The sequence below is a fragment of the Aegilops tauschii genome, chromosome 1, assembly GCF_002575655.3.
Source record: "Aegilops tauschii subsp. strangulata cultivar AL8/78 chromosome 1, Aet v6.0, whole genome shotgun sequence".
Classification (NCBI taxonomy): Eukaryota; Viridiplantae; Streptophyta; class Magnoliopsida; order Poales; family Poaceae; genus Aegilops; species Aegilops tauschii.
In genome coordinates, this window is record NC_053035.3 from 341,416,800 (window position 1) to 341,441,212 (window position 24,413).

The window sequence follows — 24,413 nt, forward strand, 5'->3', positions numbered from 1 at the left end:
CAAGACCCATCCGTTAGCTTAGCAGTATGATCGTTCAGTTTTATTGCTATTGCTTTGTTCATGTCAAATACATATTCCTTCGACTATGAGATTATGCAACTCCCGGATACCGGAGGAATGCCTTGTGTGCTATCAAACGTCACAACATAACTGGGTGATTATAAAGATGCTCTACAGGTATCTCCAAAGGTGTTTGTTGAGTTGGCATAGATCGAGATTAGGATTTGTCACTCCAAGTATCGGAGAGGTATCTCTGGGCCCTCTCGGTAATACACATCATAAGCTTGCAAGCAAACGACTAAGGAGTTGGTCACGAGGTGATGTATTACGGAACGAGTAAAGAGACTTGCCGGTAACGAGATTGAACTAGGTATGAAGATACCAACGATCGAATCTTGGGCAAGTAACATACCGATGGACAAAGGAAATTACGTATGTTGTCATAATGTTCGACCGATAAAGATCTTTGTAGTATATGTAGGAGCCAATATGGGCATCCAGGTTCCGCTATTGGTTATTGACCGGAGAGGTGTCTCGGTCATGTCTACATAGTTCTTGAACCCATAGGGACTGCACGCTTAATGTTCGATGTCGATTTGGTATTATATGAGTTATGTGGTTTGGTGACCGAATGTTGTTCGGAGTCCCGGATGAGATCACGGACATGACGACGAGCTCCGGAATGGTCCAGAGGTAAATATTGATATATAGGACGATGCTATTTGGTCTCCAGAATAGTTTCGGAATGCACCAGAAAGTTATCGGAATGCCGGAAGGGGTTCCCGAGGCACCGGGAGAGTGTTGGGCCTTAGTGGGCCAAGTGAAAGGGAACACACCAGCCCACATGGGCTAGTGCGCCCCCTTTAGGGCAGCCACACCTAATACATGGTAAAGGGGGGCGCCACCCCCTCTTACCATATCCCGGGGAAGGGAGGAAGGAAAGAAGGGGGCGCCTCCCCCCTTTCCTTCCCCCTTGTGCCATTATATGGCAAGGGGGCGCACCAAAGGGAGGATCCCTAGGGCTGCCTCCACACCTGTTGGGGCGCCCTAGGGGCTGCCTCCTCCCCTCCCACACCTATATATATGTGGGGAGGGGTGCCGCATAAGACACAGCTTATTTCACGCCGTGTGTCGGCACTCCTCCGCCTCTAGTTTACTCCTCCACTCTAGATCATCGCAGTGCTTAGGCGAAGCCCTGCGGGATTGCTTCACCACCACCGTCACCATGCCATTATGCTGATGGAACTCATCTACTACCTCGCCCCGCTTGCTGGATCAAGATGGTGAGGACGACACCGAGGTGAACGTGTGCAGAATGCGGAGGTGACGTACGTTTGGTACTTGATAGGGCGGATCGCGAAGGTGTACGACTACATCAACCGCATTGAATAAACGCTTCCGGTACGGTCTACGAGGGTACGTAGACACGCTCTCCCGCTCGTTGCTATGCATCTCCATAGATAGATCATTGTGTGTGCGTAGAATTTTTTTTGTTTTCCATGTAACATTTCCCAACATCTTTGTTGGGCAATTTTGTCCTACACAACTAAAACAATGTCAAATGGTGCAATCACTTCATATGGTACAAATGATGTGCAAAACTTGGGACGTGAAAATGAACTCACGTAGTCGGATTCCACGGTTCCACTTGGAGGTGCATTGCGAACTTCTTCCAAGCAAGCAGCCCAATGGCTACAAATAGGCTTGATCATGTCCCAACGACCTTGGAGTGACCGAAAGGTCCGTGGAGACCTATTGGGATGCTTCCCCATCATGCGCAAGTATTGATCTTCGATTCTTTGCCAATTCCTCTTGGCGGTTTGAGATGTACCCGTGCAAGCATCAAGAGACACCGCACTCCAAGCCTTGATCAAGGTTTGATCTTCCAAGATCGTGTAGTTCTTTGATCTCACGCTTTTTTTGCTTGCGCTTGCTCATACGCCCCCCCTCATCTACCTCCTCCACTTCATATTCACCACCGTGATCATCCAAGCCACCCTCCATTTCATTGTAATCGAAATCAGCGAACGGGGCTTCATCGATGTCGACGGTGTTGCTGTCCAACAAGTTCACGAACTCGGTAGTGGCATTGTTCGAACCACCGCTATATAGTGAGTGACAACAAGTCATGAGATACCGCAATGGCAAAAAGCGAAGGAAATAGAAGGGATCGACGATGCATACCTTCCGGCCATTTTGTCGAACACCTCGCCTGCGGTGGAAGCAGTGCCATTGAACGGCATCGTCGGGGAACCTCTTGCCGGGGCAGAGGGAGTGGATGAAGGCGCCGGCCTCTTTATAGGAACCTTCTTCCGCTTGACGCCCGGAACCTTTCCCACCTTCTCCGCCGGCGGCCGGGCAGATCGCGCAGCGGCGGCGGCGCCCGGGGCACGTGCCTTCCCGGTGTGGCCAGCCGGATTCCCGCCCTGCACGACCATGTTGCCCTGCCGCTTGCGGGCAGGCGCGGTGGTGTCTTGAGCGACGGTGGGGGAGACATGGCCTGCAACGAGATCCGCCGGAGGGGATTGCGCGTGTGTGACCTCGACGGTGACGGGGGACGGCTCGGAGGCTTCCATGGCGGCGAAGAACGGCCGGGGAAGATGGACCGACGCGTGCGGTGGCGGGGCAATAGCGGCCGAGGGAGGGGGGCGGGAATGGCCGCGCGAAAATATCCCTCGCGCCAAATCTCGCTGCGGATAGGGGGCAAGCTCGGGTCGGCCTCTCACCCCGTGAATCTAAAGGTTGAGGGTGAACTTTTGCCGCGCCCCGCAAAACAATTTACGGGTCGGACGCGTTTGCGGGGTCTTATCGGGCAGCATTTTCCGCGTCGACCCATATTTTGGCGGTTATTTTGTGGGTCACGGCTTTATACGGGTTCTGCTAGAGATGCTCTGACAGGCCTAAGCTTCCAACATCACAGGATCGGAAATGCCTGGACACACCATTACTAAGGCAGGAAAGATAATCCGCATGTTCGTCTCTGCAAACTGCACTAAGCTGGCCGATCTTGAGACCGCCCCATCTACCTTGATCTTTACAAACCCTAATGGTGGGGAGTCCACTTTTCTTCATTAGCAGGACATCGGGAGCTCAGTAATTGGCAAATAGACATATGTGACTTGCGGGCTTCAAGGACAGATATGAAAAATTTGAGAAACAAATGTTTGGAGAGGGGGTTTTGAAACTCATTCTCACAAATGGCTTTCCTTCGAGGATCCCAAACTGGCCACAAGGTCACCAACAAGATGACAAAGTTGAGCATGCGGTATAAAATCAAGCATAGTGAAAATCCATCTTTTTACCATCGGGTTCACCCGTTTCATTCATGTGTGTCGATGATAAGTTAAATCATGTATCAACATGTCTCCCTTCGGTGCAAAGACAGGCCCCCAAAAACCCGAGACCCACAAAGACACCAGAAGTTTTGTGATACCTCCCAAAGGTATCTACTTTTTCAAATACTTTTGCTCTTGTTTTGGCCTCTAATTTGAATGGAACTAACCCGGACTAGCGTTGTTTTCAGCAGAACTACCTTCATGTTATTTTTGTGCAGAAATAAAAGTGCTCAAAATTTGACAAGGAATTTTAAAGAATTATTTTTGGAATATGTGAAGATTTATGGAATAAAGATGGACCATATGGGGGGCCACCAGGCCACCACACGGCACACTTTCACACTTTTGCATAATGGTTCAACGGTTCCTCATATCAGGATGCAGGTATGCACTTGCACACTTTCACATAATTGTGGAAAGACGTGTATAAAGGATTAGGAACCCCAAGCTTTAAGGTTGCGTATACTTCCTTTCTCCTTGAGAGGAAGAGCTAAGGAATGGCTTCTAGCCTTGCCTAGAGGAACCATTACCTCTTGAAACATATGTTGCGACATGTTTATGACCAAGTTTTGCCCACCTACAAAGATAAATGCAATTACGTTATAATATTACTGGTTTTAAGCAGGAAGACCACGAGCCACTAGTGCTTGCATGAGATAGAATAAATGAGGCAATTAGAAATTGTCCAAACCATGAGAAGAAGAAATGGTTAATCCTTCATTTATTTTATAATGCTCTTAATCCCATGAGACTCAACTACGTTGGAGATGACATCCTGCTGGAGGGCTTCGATTCAAGAGGTGAGCATCTCGTCGATCGTAGACATGTAGTTTCTCACCATCTCCTCGAGCTGGCCTTGGAACCATGACTCCATCGAAGGATTGCGAACGAAATTCTGATGAATTTGGGTGGAATTTTTGTGGGGGATTTGTAGAGGCCAAGGATCTGTAGCTCCAAATTTGCGGGACGATGTTGTTGTGAGACTACCTAAAGCTATTGTGATGGTTGCGCCGCTGCTCTGATCGACGACCTGATGCTTCTGCGAAGAGCGCGACGTTATGGATTACTACTGCGCTGCTGCAATGACGACGATGCATCCACAATGACACATTGCTGCAATGGTGGTGGTGCTTTTGCGACGATGTTAGAGGTGCTACAAACAAGGGTCGTGCTTCCACAATGGTGGAGGTGCTGCAAATGATGGTGGTCCTTCTGCAACATTTGTGCTGCTTCTATGAAAACAGTGGTGTTTCAGTAACATTCGTGTTGCTGCGAGTGGAGTAAAGTGCGGGTGCGACTGGCGCCGCATGTTTGCATGGAGGCATGAGGGAATGTTGGCCAAGTGATGTAGCGTTCGCGCGCCTTTGCATCGAAAGACTAGCGACCCGACCGATCTAGTCAGGTGACGCCTAGCACTCCAATTTTTTAGAGTTACAGTGCTATTAGGCATCGATTGTGTGCTAACTCCATATTTACATGCGCTAACTAGAGATCAGATGGCTGAAATTAGAATTTCAGCTAGTCACTTTTTTTCTTTGACAAACGGCGAACTCTACCATGGATTGTGATGCATGCCTACAACGGCTTGGTACGTATGTGAGTAAACAGTCAGCAGCGTGAATAAAGCATGGCCTACTTTATAGATACATGAATGTGCTAAAATTTATATCTAAAATGGTATAGTTGAAGGAAATATGCCCTAGAGGCAATAATAAAGTTATTATTTATTTCCTTATATCATGATAAATGTTTATTATTCATGCTAGAATTGTATTAACCGGAAACATGATACATGTGTGAATACATAGACAAACAAAGTGTCACTAGTATGCCTCTACTTGACTAGCTCGTTGATAAAAGATGGTTATGTTTCCTAGCCATGGACAAAGAATTGTCATTTGATTAATGGGATCACATCATTAGGAGAATGATGTGATTGACTTGACCCATTCCATTAGCTTAGCACTTGATCGTTTAGTATTCTGCTATTGCTTTCTTCATGACTTATACATGTTCCTATGACTATGAGATTATGCAACTCCCGTTTACCGGAGGAACACTTTGTGTGCTACCAAACGTCACAACGTAACTGGGTGATTATAAAGGTGCTCTACTGGTGTCTCCGAAGGTACTTGTTGGGTTGGCGTATTTCGAGATTAGGATTTGTCACTCCAATTGTCGGAGAGGTATCTCTGGGCCCACTCGGTAATGCACATCATTATAAACCTTGCAAGCATTGCAACTAATGAGTTAGTTGCGGGATGATGTATTACGGAACGAGTAAAGAGACTTGCCAGTAACAAGATTGAACTAGGTATTGAGACACCGACGATCGAATCTCGGGCAAGTAACATACCGACGACAAAGGGAACAACGTATGTTGTTATGCGGTTTGACCGATAAAGATCTTCGTAGAATATGTGGGAGCCAATATGAGCATCCAGGTTCCGCTATTGGTTATTGACCGGAGATGTGTCTCGGTCATGTCTACATAGTTCTTGAACCCGTAGGGTCCGCACGCTTAAAGTTCGATGACGGTTATATTATGAGTTTATGTGTTTTGATGTACCGAAGGTAGTTCGGAGTCCCGGATGTGATCACGGACATTACGAGGAGTCTCGAAATGGTCGAGACATGAAGATTGATATATTGGACGACTGTATTTGGACACCGGAATGGTTTCGGATGAGATCGGGATAATACCCGAGCACCGGGAGGTTATCGGAACCCCCCGGGAGGTATATGGGCCTTAATGGCTTTAGTGGAAAGGAGGGGAAAGGAGCAAGGGAGGGGGCGCCCCCCCCCCCCAAGCCCAATCCGAATTGGGAGGGGGCCGGCCCCCCTTTCCTTCCTCCCTCCTTCCTCTTCCTTCCCTCTCCCTCTCCAAATAGGAAAAGGAGGAGTCCTACTCCCGGTGGGAGTAGGACTCCCCCCTTGGGCGCGCCACCTCCTCCTGGACGGACCTCTCCTCCCCTCCTTTATATACGGAGGAGGGGGCACCCCATAGACACAACAATTGATCTCTTGATCTCTTAGCCGTGTGCGGTACCCCCCTCCACCATAATCCACCTCGATAATATCGTAGCGGTGCTTAGGCGAAGCCCTGCGTCGGTAGAACATCATCATCGTCACCACGCCGTCGTGTTGACAGAACTCTCCCTCAAAGCTCAGCTGGATCGGAGTTCGAGGGACGTCATCGAGTTGAACGTGTGCTGAACTCGGAGGTGCCGTGCGTTCGGTACTTGATCGGTCGGATCGTGAAGACGTATGACTACATCAACCGTGTTGTGCTAACGCTTCCGCTTTCGGTCTACGAGGGTACGTGGACACACTCTCCCCTCTCGTTGCTATGCATCACCATGATCTTGCGTGTGCGTAGGAATTTTTTTGAAATTACTACGTTCCCCAACAGTGGCATCCGAGCCTGGTTTTATGCGTTGATGTTATATGCACGAGTAGAACACAAGTGAGTTGTGGGCGATACAAGTCATACTGCTTACCGGCATGTCACACTTTGGTTCGGCGGTATTGTTGGATGAAGCGGCCTGGACTGACATTACGCGTACGCTTACGCGAGACTGGTTTTACCGCCGTGCTTTGCACACAGGTGACTACCGGGTGTCAGTTTCTCCAACTTTAGTTGAACCGAGTGTGGCTACGCCCGGTCCTTGAGAAGGTTAAAACAGCACTAACTTGACGAACTATCGTTGTGGTTTTGATGCGTAGGTAAGAACGGTTCTTGCTCAGCCCGTAGCAGCCACGTAAAACTTGCAACAACAAAGTAGAGGACGTCTAACTTGTTTTTGCAGGGCATGTTGTGATGTGATATGGTCAAGACATGATGCTATATTTTATTGTATGAGATGATCATGTTTTGTAACCGAGTTATCGGCAACTGGCAGGAGCCATATGGTTGTCTCTTTATTGTATGCAATGCAATCGCCCTGTAATTGCTTTACTTTATCACTAAGCGGTAGCGATAGTCGTAGAAGCAATAGTTGGCGAGACAACAACGATGCTACGATGGAGATCAAGTTGTCGTGCCGGTGACGATGGTGATCATGACGGTGCTTCGGAGATGGAGATCACAAGCACAAGATGATGATGGCCATATCATATCACTTATATTGATTGCATGTGATGTTTATCTTCTATGCATCTTATCTTGCTTTGATTGACGGTAGCATTATAAGATGATCTCTCACTAAATTTCAAGATAAAAGTGTTCTCCCTGAGTATGCACCGTTGCCAAAGTTCGTCGTGCCCAGACACCACGTGATGATCGGGTGTGATAAGCTCTACGTCCATCTACAATGGGTGCAAGCCAGTTTTTGCACACGAAGAATACTCAGGTTAAACTTGACGAGCCTAACATATGCAGATATGGCATCGGAACACTGAGACCGAAAGGTCGAGCGTGAATCATATAGTAGATATGATCAACATAGTGATGTTCACCATTGAAAACTACTCCATTTCACATGATGATCGGTTATGGTTTAGTTGATTTGGATCACGTGATCACTTAGATGATTAGAGGGATGTCTATCTAAGTGGGAGTTCTTAAGTAATATGATTAATTGAACTTAAATTTATCATGAACTTAGTACCTGATAGTATTTTGCATGTCTATGTTGTTGTAGATAGATGGCTCGTGCTGTTGTTCTGTTGAATTTTAATGTGTTCCTTGAGAAAGAAAAGTTGAAAGATGATGGTAGCAATTACACGGACTGGGTCCGTAACTTTAGGATTATCCTCATTGCTGCACAGAAGAATTATGTCCTGGAAGCACCGCTAGGTGCCAAACCTGCTGCAGGAGCAACACCAGATGTCATGAACGTCTGGCAGAGCAAAGCTGATGACTACTCGATAGTTCAGTGTGCCATGCTTTACGGCTTAGAACCGGGACTTCAACGATGTTTCGAATGTCATGGAGCATATGAGATGTTCCAGGAGTTGAAGTTAATATTTCAAGCAAATGTCCGGATTGAGAGATATGAAGTCTCCAATAAGTTCTACAGCTGCAAGATGGAGGAGAATAGTTCCGTCAGTGAGCATATACTCAGAATGTCTGGGTATAACAATCACTTGATTCAACTGGGAGTTAATCTTCCGGATGATAGCGTCATTGACAGAATTCTTCAATCACTGCCACCAAGCTACAAGAGCTTCGTGATGAACTATAACATGCAAGGGATGGATAAGACTATTCCCGAGCTCTTCGCAATGCTAAAGGCTGCGGAGGTAGAAATCAAGAAGGAGCATCAAGTGTTGATGGTCAATAAGACCACCAGTTTCAAGAAAAAGGGCAAAGGGAAGAAGAAGGGGAACTTCAAGAAGAATAGCAAACAAGTTGCTGCTCAAGAGAAGAAACCCAAGTCTGGACCTAAGCCTGAGACTGAGTGCTTCTACTGCAAGCAGACTGGTCACTGGAAGCGGAACTGCCCCAAGTATTTGGCGGATAAGAAGGATGGCAAGGTGAACAAAGGTATATGTGATATACATGTTATTGATGTGTACCTTACCGGAGCTTGCAGTAGCACCTGGGTATTTGATACTAGTTATGTTGCTAATATTTGCAACTCGAAACAGGACCTACGTATGTTGTTATGCGGTTTGACCGATAAAGATCTTCGTAGAATATGTGGGAGCCAATATGAGCATCCAGGTTCCGCTATTGGTTATTGACCGGAGATGTGTCTCGGTCATGTCTACATAGTTCTCGAACCCGTAGGGTCCGCACGCTTAAAGTTCGATGACGGTTATATTATGAGTTTATGTGTTTTGATGTACCGAAGGTAGTTCGGAGTCCCGGATGTGATCACGGATATGACGAGGAGTATCGAAATGGTCGAGACATGAAGATCGATATATTGGACGAGTGTATTTGGACACCGGAATGGTTTTGGATGAGATCGGGATAATACTGGAGCACCGGGAGGTTATCGGAACCCCCGGGGAGGTATATGGGCCTTAATGGGCTTTAGTGGAAAGGAGGGAAAAGGAGCAAGGGAGGGCCCCCCCCAAGCCTAATCCGAATTGGGAGGGGGGTCGGGCCCCCCCCTTTCTTTCCTCCCTCCTTCCTCTTCCTTCCCTCTCCCTCTCCAAATAGGAAAAGGAGGAGTCCTACTCCTGGTGGGAGTAGGACTCCCCCCTTGGGCGCGCCACCTCCTCCTGGCCGGCCCTCTCCTCCCCTCCTTTATATACGGAGGAGGGGGGCACCCCATAGACACAACAATTGATCTCTTGATCTCTTAGCCGTGTGCAGTACCCCCCTCCACCATAATCCACCTCGATAATATCGTAGCGGTGCTTAGGCGAAGCCCTGCGTCGGTAGAACATCATCATCGTCACCACGCCGTCGTGCTGACGGAACTCTCCCTCAAATCTCGGCTGGATCGGAGTTCGAGGGACGTCATCGAGTTGAACGTGTGCTGAACTCGGAGGTGCCGTGCGTTCGGTACTTGATCGGTCGGATCGTGAAGACGTACGACTACATCAACCGCGTTGTGCTAACGCTTCCGCTTTCGGTCTACGAGGGTACGTGGACACACTCTCCCCTCTCGTTGCTATGCATCACCATGATCTTGCGTGTGCGTAGGAAATTTTTTGAAATTACTACGTTCCCCAACAATAGTCTCTCAAGCTTTTGACACGTCCTACAATTGAATGCCATCAAGCACCAAAATAATCATAGTCTAGCGCAAAAGCATGCTTACAGTAGACATTATCATCAAGATGTGGCGCCGAGCATCAATTACAACTGTGATTTTCCGCCTCCCCATCCTTGTCGTCCTCCTTCACCTTCCCATTTATGATTGGCAACCCCCACCTCAATATAATAGAATTCCATTTTATTTTTTAAAATCAAGTACTGTAATAGTATTGAAACATTAAAACGCCCTACACAGAAAAATATTATAGAAAATCTGATGACAAAAATTCAAGTAAGCATCAAAGAACAAAGACGTGTACAAAAAATAAAATAGAAACTCGGTCCTTTGCGGCCACAAAACATAAACCCACTAGATACTTGGGCCTGGTCTGAAACTTAACGGAAACTTACTCGATATCTAATAAGACTAATGAAAAAACAAACAAAAAATTATAATAAAAAAATAAATTAGCGGCATTAGTATTACCCTTAAAGGAAAATAAAATATAAAATACAAAATTCACATAATTTATGCATAAATTGTGTTTTATATAATATGCAACTGTAAGTGTATAATAGTCAATTTTTAGCAAAAGCCTTCTAAGAAGGAATTAGTTAGTTGCATTGGTGTTAGCTTAAAGGAGAAAGAAAATGAAACGAAAACAAAAGTAAAGAAATTTTTTAAAAATCAAAGTTTTCTAAGAAATAATAAATTAGTGGCATTGGTATTACCCTTTAAGAAAGATAATGAAAAATAAAAATTTGACAAAACATTCACACAATTTATGCATAAATTTTGTCTTTTATAATATGTGAAAATAAGCACCTAATAGTGGAATTTTTGCGAAAAAAAATCTAAGAAGGAATTAATTAGTGTCATTGGTGCCGATAAATGGCGAGTGGACATGCAGCCACGCGAGGTTGTTATCCCGCTCGTCCATTCCCACATGATCCGTGCCGTTCGAATACATCAAGCGTGTATAATGATTTTTTTGCACCGTATACAACTTGTATGGCTTGCGTATTACCTATGACCTCGCCAGCAGCAGGCCCACAGTGCAGCCTCAAGCAATGAAGGCGCTGCACATTAAGTACATGTCAGTCTCACCAACTATCTGCACCACGCTCCCCTCGGTCTTTTTAAATGCCTGGCTTGCTTGTTTCTACTGCTCAACTATTTTTCTCCGTGATCACTCCATACATCACAGTCTCGCCGGAGTTCACAAGCATGGGTTCATCCATGTCCCGGCACAACTCCATACCACCAAAACGGACATACATCACAGTCTCTCTCTCTCTCTCTCTCTCTCTCTCTCTCTCTCTCTCTCTCTCTCTCTCTCTCTCTCTCTCTCTCTCTCAGCAGTTCATTGGCTTCTCTAGCATCTCCAAAACGGACACGGCCATGGGGTCGTGTTTTTGTAGCAAAATTCCTAATCTCGGGCTGGCCTGCATGAGAGCTTCTGTTCTGTTTGAGGATATCAACCAACCAACCAGGCTGAGAAGCAGCAAACCTGCTATTGGAAATTGGAATACAGGATTGTACATGCATAGCAAGCAAGAACCAAGTAGCAAAAACTCGAGCAACAACCTTCACCATCCGACGAACTGGATACCATGCACTACGTTGATGAAGGATCCATATATAGTGCAGGCTGGGTGAGTAACTTTTACTTACTAGGAGCAGGCACCATTTACTATGACCCAGGTCACGAACAATAATTACACTGACGGGTACCCTGCAACCCTGCACCCTAACCATAAACACAACAGCCTTTCTCCACCAAATTCAGTAATGGCTGGACAATGTCTACTGCATTAATGTTGTGTATTCACTCACTTTCCTAAGTATTGCCAGAGTGTTCAGTTAAGCACTATATTAAGTGTGAATCGCATGGCAGCAATCGTCGGTCAGGATAACATCCTCGCATAGCACCATGTCCCAAAAATTCGCGTCCCATTGGTGCTACCTTAAAGAAAAAAGGAAATGAAATGAAAACTAAAGCAAAATTTAAATAATGAATTAAGAAAGAATGACTAAGTAGCATTGATATTAACCTTTAATTAATAAAAATAATCTTGTACACGACTTTGCAGTAAATTGCACTTTTTGTACTCCCTCCGTCCCAAAATTCTTGTCTTAGATTTGTCTAGATACGAATGTATCTAATACTAAAACGTGACTTGATACATCTGTATTTAGACAAGAATTTTGGGACGGAGGGAGTAATTGCAAAAGGTAAACATATAATAGTGCAATTTTCACACTGCAGTATGGCTAAATATAAGGCTTTTTAGATATTTCAATGCGTACTTCATACGGAGAAAATAAGTGAATCTACACTATAAACTATGTTTATATATTCGTATGTAGTCCGTATTGAAATCTCTAAAAGGACTTGTATTTAGAAACGAAGGGAGTCCTATATACATTTACACTCACCCATCTTGAAAACGCCCATGTAGTAAAAAAACAAAAAATGACTAAAATGAAAAACAAAAATGCACACAAATAGAAGAAAAAGACAGACAATGAGCAACGGGCTTCAAGCCCGATAAAAAATCAACTGACCGCAACAAGGACAAGTCAAAAAATCAACATCTTCTAAAATATTCAACACGAATCTTTTGTTTTTTTTTTTTGAGGGAATTCAACACGAATCTTGACAATAGAATCAATGGTCAGAAAATTGGCTTACTCAAATTTAACAACCAGGCAACTTATACATAGCTAAAGTGATATTTTCAATCTTTCGTCAGTTACAAATTTCTAGGGAAAGGCCTAGATATTGCAAGATCAAGGAGCATTACTGCAGCGAGCACATGCCGGACGATGGGCTTGTCGCTGTTGATCTTGGGCAGCGCTTAGCTGACACTATCCGCAGCAGTGGCTCGGCACTGACACGGAGCACGACTCCATCGAAATAAGAACCGGAATGGAAGAGAATGATCCAAATGTTTAATTTTATTTGATCCCCGATCAGCCGTACACGACCTCAGCTGCAAATGTTTACATGCCCAGCTCGACAACAATTCAACACACACACGACACGAGATGAACCAGGAAGAAAAACACACGCACGGCCGAAGCGCCATCGCCGCCGGAAGAATAAGACGAAGACGAACCCCCGCCGCGTCCGTAATACTGTATATATATGGTTTACTTGCCGACGATGAGCGAGACGAGCGCGTCCTTGAAGTGCCCGTGCGCGCTGCCGGCGACGGCGTCCTCGAGCTTGGCCCCGAACTGCTCCTGGTAGGCCGCCCGGATGCCGTCCATGTCCACGTCCGACCGCGTCACCGCCACCCGCGCCAGGGCCTCCTTCCCGTGGTGGTCCGCGCCCTCCCTCAGCGCCGCCGCCATCACCTGGCTGAAGTACCTCTCCGGCGTCGCCAGGCACTGCACGGCCTCCCTCAGAGCCTCCTCGCTTCCGAGATCCTCCTCGATGTACTTGCCGTGCAGCTCCTTGTAGTACTTGAAGGTCTGGACGAGGTGAGGCTTGCTCCTGGTGGTGAGGATCCTGACCACCTCCTCGTTCTCCACCAGCTTGCCGCCGCCGGCGCTCTTCACCGCCGCGCCCAGCGCCTTGGCCTCCGCCTTGGCCGTGTCGTCGCTCACCTTGGGCCCTTCGTACCGGTACGCGCTCACCAGCCCCACCAGCAGCTGCACATCCACAAACACGTACATCAGACTCGACCTCCTCCATGGCCATGGCTCTCAAGAAGAAAGAAAGAAAGAAAGAAAGAGCTTACGCTGCAGTATGGCTTGTCCTTGGCGCGGTAGGCGACGTCCTCCTCGAGGGAGTGGTGGAAGAGCGCCATGTAGGCCTTGCGCGCGCCGAGGAGCTCCTCGGCGGAGCGGGTGCAGGCGACCTCCACGACGATGGCGGCCGGGTGGGCCTGGTGGAGGACGTGGTGCGCGAGGCGGGCGTCGCGCTCCCACGGGTGCATCGCCCACAGCACCATGAGGTTCTTGAAGCGGGAGAACTCGGCGGCCAGGTGCAGCATGTACTCGTCCTCGCACCGCTCGATCACCCCGTGCTGCTTGAACAGCCCCGGGAAGCTCTTCCGGAACCCGGACCGCTTCTCCGGCTGCCTCCGCCAGTTCGCCAGCGCTGCCACCATCGTCGGCTCGTCCACGCCCAGGCCTCCCAGACCTTCATCGTCATAGATTTCAAATAATCACAACGAAAATCCATATCGATCAACTCCAAGAAACGATCGCACAAACACAATGGTACGAGTATGAACGATGCACAATGTCCTCCTAGGAGTCAGCGATTATCGATGCAGCAAACCTGAGAAGGCCTTGGTGAGAGCCTGAACTTCGTCGGCCATTGTTGCCCTGACAAAAATGCTAGCCAAAGATTTGAGGAGATGGAGACGATGGGTATGAAACGCTGAATTCGCTGTGTGCTCTGCCCCTCCTTCTGGACGATCTTTATACTCGGGAACGGTGTGCTTTGGTCTTTTGGAAGGCAATTATGGGCAGAGCTGGTATTTCAATTGGGGGTATAATTTTCACAGCTAATCGAAGAAAAGGCTCGTCAATGGTTTACACATGGGTACACATCCGATCCCATCTAATTAATGAAGTGACAACTCACGACGCGACGGGTTGGTGCATACTGCATTGCATCGTGCAACACGGGGTGATTATAGACCACGACCGCTATAATTGTCAGTTGTACATTGTACTGCTCCCTTATAACGCTGCGGTCACATCAGATATAGTAATTTCTTCGGTACATTATTTTGCAAGATACAATGGAAGAGTGAGGTGAAATTAACGAACAAAGAGCTGTGTAACGTGTGAAGAAGTAACTCAACAAGGCGAGAGAGAAATAATACTTGTACGGCTAAGCCATTCGACCTATTCAGGTGTGGGAAAAACGCCGAGAGAAAAATTGCGATGGGACACGCCATGTGTACCTGGCAGCCCAGACCCACATGATAGATCGTTAAAGCGTTAAATGGGGGTAAAAATTGATGATTTTTTTTTCGCTAAATGGAGTAGTAAAGAAACGGACGGAAACTTTCGCAAAATAGGTTTAACACAAAATGGCAAAACTTTCACTAAATGGGGTAGTCTGGATTTAAAAACTGTTAGATGAGGTAATTTGCATCAAAAATACCAAAGTAAGGGTAAAAACTGAAATTCTCTGTAAAATTAATAAAATTACTAGATGCTTCTCTAACAAACTAATGACCTACACCGTGTTACAATACAACACGTCATCGCAAGCGTGGACAGGGAAATGCGATCGTGTGATCAACTTATGTTAGTCATAGTGGGGAGTAACTTTGACTAGTGTCATGCATATGACGCTAGTCTATGTTACTATCTTCATAGTACAAACTAACTTAGAAATAGTATCATAATTGATTGCATGCATTTATTAGATTGTAGACTCATTTTGCTTTGGGTTGTGTTATGTCACAGTAATAGTATAGCCATGGCTATATGGAGGTGCCATGTCATATATATAGTCATCTACTATACTCACTCATATAGTAAGGTGGGCTATAAGCACCTCTCTTTCTCTTTCTTTCTATTTATTGTATTTGTCTATAAGTAATCATATAGTTAGGCTCTTGCATGAGAGCTCACTCCTCATTTTGTGATGTCTCTCTTGTGTTACTCCAAATACCTCTTTCCTCATTAACTACATGCCACATGAGTAAACTTGTATTGAAACGAGTTATGTTACTAGCTAAGTTACTCTCACGATGACCAGCCTTAGGAAGTAGAGAAGAGCTTAAATAGTTTTAATATTGCAAAATATTCTTTTCGGGAACATTGCAAATATTTTGATGCCAGAAGGATTCAAATAGCTCAGCCAATATTTCCAGCATATGAGTGATGACAGGAGGGAGAATCATCATTGAGAGACTTCTATAAGATCTGGAGCACATGGTGAAGGTCCCAAGTCGTCATGGTCCACGGATATGGAAGAACACATCACATGAACAGATCAATTTTCCTCCAAATGGTTGCACCTATTCAAATCACATGTCCTTCTAATATTTGATATTTCTGGGTGTTACTGATCTTCCGGAGTGTGTCCTGGAGTCTGTCTCCTGCTGTTAGCGCCATCCAGAAAATCTTGTTGGAAAAAACTTGTACCAAGTGTTTTACTAACTTCTGGTTTATAGCTATCCTGGCTATGCCTGAGGGCATAAATTTGTCTGAACTGAATGTGATTTCATAGCGATGGAATGGAATCGGGGGTGCGGCCCATTTCTTTGAAAAAAAAATATTATGCGCTCATAATGTACTCAGAATTCTCACTTCATATTGATGATCATAGTGGCAATGTAAACCCTACTGTCCACGGTGTCATCCTTATCGTCTCCACCAGCACCCTCATTATTTTCTTCCAATCATGCATGGTTGGTTTATGTCTTATTCAATTTTAAGGCTGTTCCGGAACACAACTTCTGTTTCAAGTTTCTGCACAGCAACCGGACATCATATAACAGCTTGTTGTCTTTGGCTTCTCTCTAACACAATCAGAGCCGATTAGAGAAACATTTCCAATCACCAATTATAATGCAGTTTTGTAGGTTCACACCACAGTCGTCCATATCTACCAACAGTATAAAGATGTGACAAGCGATTATTTCAGCTGAAACTTGTGGCGAGGGAATCACACGAACAATTAGACGGTGTGAAAAACATGCACTGCCATCTTCAATCATGCAGCAAGCCTATTATTATTCTTGAGGAAACTGGGCGCATGGTAAGGACAAGATCATTAGTGACTTGCACACAACCAAATCACCTACTATGATATTGGAGCTTCAGATATGGTTGTTGATTTGTTTGCATAACTTAGCCATTGGACATCTGCCACATATATAGCGATCCTATCACAGTTGTCCATACATCTTTCGTCAAAGGCCGGGTTTGATATTAGAAAACCATTGGTCAGACGAGTGTGATCCACGAGAACACTTGTTTTCTCTAATATTCTAACCAAGCAGGTCTAAAATCAGCTCAACCTTGCCAACTGTCTTTCTAGTTTTCTTTTCTGAAATATAAAGAGCTCTGCACAGTTGTTTTGATGCCACTTTTTTTACCCCTCTTATTACAGGCAGCCTCCGTTGAAAGAAAGAGTTTAACAAAGTAAGAGAATATAAAAGGCAGCGTGTGGGTTTCATGGAGAAAGCAAAAAAGGCTTTGAAATGCTTTGCGAAATGTGGCGTGTTCTCCGCTTTTGAACCCGGCGCATGGAACGTGCGGGCATGTCCTCCGTTTTTTTGAACACTTTTGAAAGGCTCTTCAGTTTATCTTGGAGCCCATGACGCTTCTCGTTCTAAATGACGGGCTAAAGTAGTAAAGCGTGAGCAAATTACGCATCTTTGCATGGTGGAAACAGTGTGGTTTTGGAGATTTGTTTGGAGTTCTCCTTTAGAAGGAAACCTTACCGGTTAAGCAATGCCCATGTGTTTCCAAGATTCTGCTTCCAGCATGAGAATGTCTGCTTTTGTTTGTCTGATTATTTTTTTATCGTTGTTACTGCTAAGCTCCTTTGTTGTTGCACATGCTGATCTTCCCAGATAGTGGTGGGTGAGTGGGAGGAACAGCTGGTTTGAAACTGCAGAAGAGAATAGAGAGGGGAGAGGAGAAATAAATTCATCAAGGCGCCTGTAGCTCAGTGGATAGAGCGTCCGTTTCCTAAGCGGAAAGTCGTAGGTTCGACCCCTACCTGGCGCGTTTTATTTTCTGTATATTTCTTTTGTGCTTAGTTGGTTCACTGTTTTTGAAGGATTTTTTCGTTGTTGTTCTTGTTGTTTTCTCAAAGAGGAGAGAGGATATGAAGAAGTGTGAAACATGTAAAAGAGGGTGTAACGGTGATAACACTCTCCGCCCATCTTCTACAAGGGAGGGAGTACTAATTTTCCTTAACTCCCAAGTTTCAGTAAGAAAAGGGAACAATTCATTAAGTATTACTCACCCTTTTTCCAGCAAACAAATCTAATTATCTCTTCAATGCTGATTAAATAGGAGCAACGAACATACCCAAAATGCCCCTCGTATGACCTGTACTACACAACACTAGCCAGGCTACAATCCAATTACAAGCTGGATAACAGTGGAACCATTAAAACTCATGACTAAGAACCTAAAACGAGCCAAGAAAAACACGATCAAAAGATGCACGCGAAACACACGAGGAAATAATTAGCCAAAAAGCCCATTGCCGGTGAAGCTTTCAACTCTGGTGGTGTGTGCCATGTGTGGCTGGTGCTGCTGCCTCGAGTGCATCCATAACATCCCTCCCCTCAATCTCCTCTTCCTCCACTTCTCCTCAACTCCAGGAAGAGAGGGAGAAGAAGGAGCACGAACCCTCAGCCCCATGGCCTCCATCTCGGTCCCGGACCCCGTCCCTTCCCCAACCGAGGACGCAGAGAGCATAAGAAAAGCAGTACAAGGTACAAAGATTCAATCCAGTTTACCTCGTTTTTGTAGCTCTCCTGGTCAATTTTTTGTGCGAGGTGGCTGCTGTTAGTCTGTTTTGTTGCTGTCATTTTAAAATTTTGGAGGGCAGAGAAATTGGGACAATGATTGTTCTTGGTGGCGAGTGATTGCCAGTAGGAGTCCATTGATATTGATGTTGTTGTTTTTCGCTCCGACGCGAGAAGAATCCGTACTGAAATCGAGAAATGGGCAGGGTGGGGGACGGACGAGAACGCGCTGATCGAGATCCTCGGCCACCGGACGGCGGCGCAGCGCGCGGAGATCGCCGTGGCCTACGAGGGCCTCTACGACAAGCCCCTCCTCCGCACGCTCCAAGACGAGCTCTCCAGCCACTTCAAGGTAAGATACACCTTCACCTTCGCCTCCATGGCTGGCGACCTCCTTAGGCTTCTTCCTTCCTCCCCGGGCACCGTCCAAAATCTGATCTCCATGCCTGCGCGTTGATCTGGTCTGGTGGTTTTCAGGGCGCGATGACGCTGTGGGCGATGGACCCGGCGGCGCGGGACGCCAAGCTGGCCTACAAGGCCCTCAGGAAGAAGGGCGGGGACCGGCACGCCTGGGTGCTCATCGAGGTCGCCTGCGCGTCGTCGCCGGACCACCTCGTCGCCGTCAGGAAGGCCTACTGCTCCGCCTACGGCTCGTCGCTCGAGGAGGACGTCGCCGCCTGCCCGCTCTACAAGGAGCCCCTCAAGCAGGCAAGGCCGTGCGGATCCTGGCATTCTCCTCTCTTTTTTTGGTCGCCGCCGTGGGTTCATTTCTTGCTGTTGCCGTTGCTGGTCACCTGAGCGTTCGTGTATGTGTGCGCGTGCAGTTCTTGGTGCGCCTGGTGAGCTCGTACCGCTACGGCGGCGAGCACGTCGATGGCGAGCTGGCGAGGGCGGAGGCGGCCGATCTGCACGGCGCGGTGGCGGCCAAGAAGCAGCCGCTGCACGGCGACGTGGTCCGCATCGTCAGCTCCAGGAGCAAGCCGCAGCTCAAGGCGACGTTCCAGCACTACAAGCAGGAGCACGGCAAGGCCATCGACGAGGTCTACTTTCTGCAGCGCCATTATTTTTCTACAGTTAAAAAAGAACTGAACACACAAAAATGAACTACAGTACCTATTTTTATGCGCCGCAAATTCACAGGTTCTCGAGGGCAATCGCAACGACAAGCTCTCCGCGATGCTGAAAACCGCGGTCTGGTGCCTGACATCGCCCGAGAAGCATTTCGCAGAGGTAATACTCAAAAGTTCAACCTTTTCCAGGCTGCTTCTGTTCTGATGTTCTTCATGGCTCTGCCTTCTCCAGGTGATCCGGAGCTCAATCATCGGGCTCGGCACCGACGAGGAGTCCCTGACCAGAGCGATCGTCTCGCGCGCCGAGGTCGACATGAAGAAAGTCAAGGAGGAATACAAGGTGAGGTACAAGACGACGGTGACCAAGGACGTCGTCGGCGACACTTCCGGGTACTACCAGGGCATCCTGCTCACCCTCATCGGGGCCGAGTAGCCATTGCTAGGATCATCCAAGCTCGGAGGATGCAGTTCAATGGCGTATTGTTTGCTACTTAGACCGTTCGATCGAACAGAGTGACATTGTCGTGTGTACAAGTACAATCTAGAGAGTGAAGTGTTGATGTTGTGAAATAAGACCCTTGGCAGTTCATTTATTGGTGTATTCAGCACTATACTTCCATCACGATTTGACTTATCCGAAGATACACGGTGCCATGGTATCATAAACTCATTTTATGCACAATAGTTGCGGCGATTCGACTCTAAGTAACACAGAACGAACGGTAGAACCAAACACACATCCTATTTCATCAACAGGCGGGTGCAGTCTCACTTCTTCCTTGCAAGAGCAGCTGCGATCCCACCGACGATAAGTCCTACTGCAGTTGTGGCGATTCCTATGCCAATCACACCATCTGCACGGAACAGGGCTATCAGTATCTGTAGCCAGCATACATTGCTTGATTTTGAAAACTCAGCATAAATTACTCATAGCGCACTGTTGTCACTTCAACAGATAAAATTATCACATACTCCCTCCGTCCCATAATATAAGAGTGTTTTTTACGCTACAACGCTCAACGCTCTTATATTATGGGACGGAGGGAGTAGTTTTCTACTGAGGATTGAGGAACATATAAAAAAGATCAAACTGCCAATTGGATCGTAGAAAAGTATGGTTGATTAATTCTTACCTTTAGCAATTTTATCCTCTATTGCCTTCTTCAGAGATGATGCCTGCCTCCAATCTGGTTGAATCTACAAGAAAGGGGTCAAGATAAATTAAAAGGGGGAATTTAAAAGGTGGCAATATCCTTAAACGGTTGAAAAACATATGCACTTGTATTCAACTAGTATGGAATATAAAGATGATGGTCCCAGATTACCCCTTAAACAGTTGAAAAACATATGCACTTATATTACCCCATAAAGTTTGTTTTGCATATTTTTGTCTGAATTTTAATTGTATCCCAAGTTTAAAGTGTATACTGTAGCTCACATAGATAAGTATGTCTAACTAACATGTCCGGCACAAAAATGCTACTTGGGAATTAGGCTCAAGCATAGCCAAATCTTGAAATGGAGTAGCACACAAGGAATCAGCAACAAGCATAGCCACGTTCTTGAACTGCTTAGCAAGAATTAATCGACAAGGATAGGTGTGGAATAAATAGAAGTATAGAACACGTGACACAACAGTTGAATGACTTTGCTGTTTGCATAACAATTACAAAATACTGTTATCTGCATAGCCACATATCAATTGTCTATCAGTCCTACCGCAGAAAAATAGATTGTATATCACAACAGCTGCAAGATTAATGAGAGGGAGGGTGATTTAAGGGACGATTTCTTGGATGGTGCATATGTAGGAAAATTATTTTCGAGCCTGATTAAGAAATCAACAAACTGAAGGAGCCACAAATATCAAGAACCTTTACTTTAGTTGCACAAACCTTGGTGGAATCAAATATTTGGTTTGTCACTATGTCATCCAGCACAGAAACAGTACAAGTAAATAGTTACGCAAGCAATATGCAAATAAATTCCACATGTGTCACCCAGCAAACCAGCATAGAAATAACACTAGTTGGTTGTTACACAAGCAAATAAGATGATGGGTTACCACAAGTTCACAATACATAGCCACTTGCATCAACTGCATGTATGACATTATCAAATATTTGATTTGCAGTTAAGCTCAAAACCAGTGAAATATTTCTTTCCCTTTTACGAGCAGAAACACTAACCACACATCAAGAAAGAATGCATTATATAAGGCAACCAGAAGGTAGTGCAAGAATACCTCCAAACAACGGTCCGCAAGTTGCCGGCTCCTTACATAGTTACCATTTCTGTAGTGCCCAACAGCCAGCAAATACAACTTTTCTCTAGTCTGCAGTGGGCTGGTGGTTTTATCAAGAGAAGCTGTGCAAGTAGAACAAACAATTTGATCAAAACAGAGTTGAGAAGAATAGATAGCAAAGTAAGACAATAGGTTGCAAGGAGTAAATTTTCTACCATGCAAATAAAAAAGTTATCTGACCTTCAATCATGCCAATTCCACGGTTCACATCATCAGTCTGCTTGGAATGGACGAGAGCCCAAGATAGCCTCATAATGCTATCATTTTTCTGTTCCTCGGTTGCAGCCTCAGCAACCTCTCTTTCACATCCCTAGGTACATATAACCATGAATATAAGCTCTGCTTGCTCATCGAAGATATTTAACAAAACAAAATAATTTGTGAACATTGAAGGGGAACAGAAAGCATATATTTAACAATAGTAACAGAAAAAAATATATGACTTAGACAGTTCGTGTTCGCAAACAGGCATAAATTCTGAGTAAGACATTTCAGAGCTCAGTTAACCATCTAATGATTTTAGTAAAAGACATGTACTATACGAGACCAGATGGGCATCCAACATTGCAATTTGGTAAATTCGTGCTATTGTCACTACAAAATCACATCAACTAACTGAACATACATGTCATGCCAAAGCACCAACGGGTCAAACACATAAGACTAATCTCCCACCACCAACGGTTCAAACATATAAACCATGAATAATCATCGGAATCAGAACTATAAGTTCTAGTTGCTCGTCTAACATAATTAACATAACAGGATAGTCTGTGAACATTGCAAAAGAACAGAAAGCACATATATACTGAACAAAAGCAACAGCAAAGAATATATGATTGAACAGTTCGTGCTTGTGAACACTACATAAACAGATAACAGTAACCGAATGAACATGTCCAAGTTCCGAGTGGACATTTCATAGTGAGTTAACTATGTGATGACTTTAGCAAAGTCCATAGCATCCGATACTACAAGAGACAAAATGGGAATCCAAGTATCCAACATCCGAACTTGGTAAATCCAGGCTACTGCCACTAAATAATGGCATCATCAACTAACTGAACAAACGTGGTAAGGCACCATGATTCAACAATCACGGCTAGTCTCCCACCACCAGGACAGCATCAAGCACCACGAAGCTTTGCAATAGCGACCCACTCTCCTTCTCTACATATATTTTCGTGCTTCGCATAATATGATGCGTGCATCCTAGAACCAATTAACCCCCCCACCCCCCCCCCCCCCCCCCCCCCTACAGCGCAGGACACCACAGCAGCGAAAGATCCATTAAGTAAAGCGAGGGGCTAAGGGGAGAGAGGTGGGGAGCTCTTACGGCGATGATGTCGCGGTCGCACCAGGGGATGTTGTCGCCGCCGGAGAAGAAGGAGCCCACCGACTCGAAGAACTTGCTCATCTGCGCCTCCATGGCTCTCGGCCGATCTGCTTGGGGGGGGGGGGGGGGGGGGGGGGGGGGGGGGGGGTCGATTTGGGGGGAGGAGGCGGTGGCCGGTGTTGGTGGTGGGTGGACGAGGGTTTCTGGACGCGGAAGGAAGCAGCGTCGTATGTATCTATGGGCCAGGAGAGGAGAGAAAGAGAAAGAGAATGCAACCAACCAACGACGGATTCGAGCGCAAGTCAAGTCCGCCGCGTGGATTTGCGTTTGCTTAGCCCACGAGGCCACGACTTGTCTCGCATACGTCTCGTGGGTCCCACGTTTTAAGCAGATCTTATGGTGTCCTTTTTTTTCTTTTTGATAATCAATTCGAATGAATAGATCTAAAATGAAATGTTGGTAATTTCCCTCAAAATAAATAAAATGTTTTTCTATGGACACAGATCTATTATAAAGGTTGGTAAGAAATGCAGTGCAATCCAAACATAATAAAAAATGCATCGAGCACCACCGAACGACCACCGTTGTCGTCAGGATGAGCTGCTGACGCACCACTGTTGTTGCATCGCTACTGGAGCCATTTTGACCCTATCCATGATAGTCGGAAAGTCTTCATGCACATGCTCCTAAGGACCAGAGCCGGAGTTGTCGCCATTGAACCATTGAATCGGTCTGAAGTGTCTGAAACCAAATCTCGTTGGCTAGCACACATGGCGAGAAACCCTAACCTCATCGTCCTAATGAGACATCGGGAATCTACGTCGAAGCTCCATCGACTATATCCCAATGGACGAACTCAAGAAGGATCTGACCACAAAAGACCAGCTCGAAAATAAAGAGCCGCCATTTGTCGAAACAGTACCAGAGGAAAAGAAAACTAATCTAAACTACTAATCGAAGCCGAGGCACCAAGATCCCCTCCCCTGAGCAGCGGGTAGATGGGAGGTGGATCCACGGCTCGCCAACAAAGCTTGGAGGGAAGAGTATCTAGTGGTCGCGAGGGGAAAGAGGACATAAGTGCTGCTATTTGCTAATAACACTCCCATTCTACTTTAGAAGCACGCCAAAAAATATTATTACTCACTCTGATCTGAATCAATTAATTCGGATCGGAGTTGTATTAGAGTTGTGTCAATTAATTTAGATAGGAGGGAGTAACAAAGTCTAGTGCAAAGTAGCCCAA

At 46.0% G+C, this 24,413-nt stretch overlaps 3 protein-coding genes and 1 non-coding gene across 4 annotated transcripts; 2 read left to right on the forward strand and 2 right to left on the reverse strand.

The window, feature by feature from the left end:
- Positions 1 to 12,934: 12,934 nt before the first annotated feature.
- Positions 12,935 to 14,584, reverse strand: LOC109733385 (annexin D4). Its single transcript, XM_020292595.3, has 3 exons — positions 14,286 to 14,584; positions 13,741 to 14,144; positions 12,935 to 13,651 (listed from the first exon to the last, which is right to left on the reverse strand). Exons 1-3 carry the CDS (start codon positions 14,323 to 14,325, stop codon positions 13,148 to 13,150), a joined length of 948 nt encoding a protein of 315 aa, XP_020148184.1. The 5' UTR covers positions 14,326 to 14,584; the 3' UTR covers positions 12,935 to 13,147.
- Positions 14,585 to 17,634: 3,050 nt separating this feature from the next.
- TRNAR-CCU (transfer RNA arginine (anticodon CCU)) lies at positions 17,635 to 17,707 on the forward strand. The gene has a single exon. It is a non-coding gene; the product is annotated as a tRNA-Arg (tRNA).
- A 417-nt stretch (positions 17,708 to 18,124) lies between these two features.
- LOC109733386 (annexin D3) lies at positions 18,125 to 20,169 on the forward strand. Its single transcript, XM_020292597.4, has 6 exons — positions 18,125 to 18,426; positions 18,666 to 18,811; positions 18,937 to 19,167; positions 19,284 to 19,499; positions 19,600 to 19,689; positions 19,762 to 20,169. The coding sequence occupies exons 1-6, from the start codon at positions 18,228 to 18,230 to the stop codon at positions 19,960 to 19,962; spliced, it is 1,083 nt and encodes a 360-aa protein (XP_020148186.1). The 5' UTR covers positions 18,125 to 18,227; the 3' UTR covers positions 19,963 to 20,169.
- On the reverse strand, positions 20,092 to 23,396 carry LOC109733387 (mitochondrial fission 1 protein A). Its single transcript, XM_045227317.2, has 5 exons — positions 23,171 to 23,396; positions 22,015 to 22,144; positions 21,775 to 21,896; positions 20,663 to 20,726; positions 20,092 to 20,383 (listed from the first exon to the last, which is right to left on the reverse strand). Exons 1-5 carry the CDS (start codon positions 23,261 to 23,263, stop codon positions 20,298 to 20,300), a joined length of 495 nt encoding a protein of 164 aa, XP_045083252.1. The 5' UTR covers positions 23,264 to 23,396; the 3' UTR covers positions 20,092 to 20,297.
- Between the last annotated feature and the right edge of the window lie 1,017 nt (positions 23,397 to 24,413).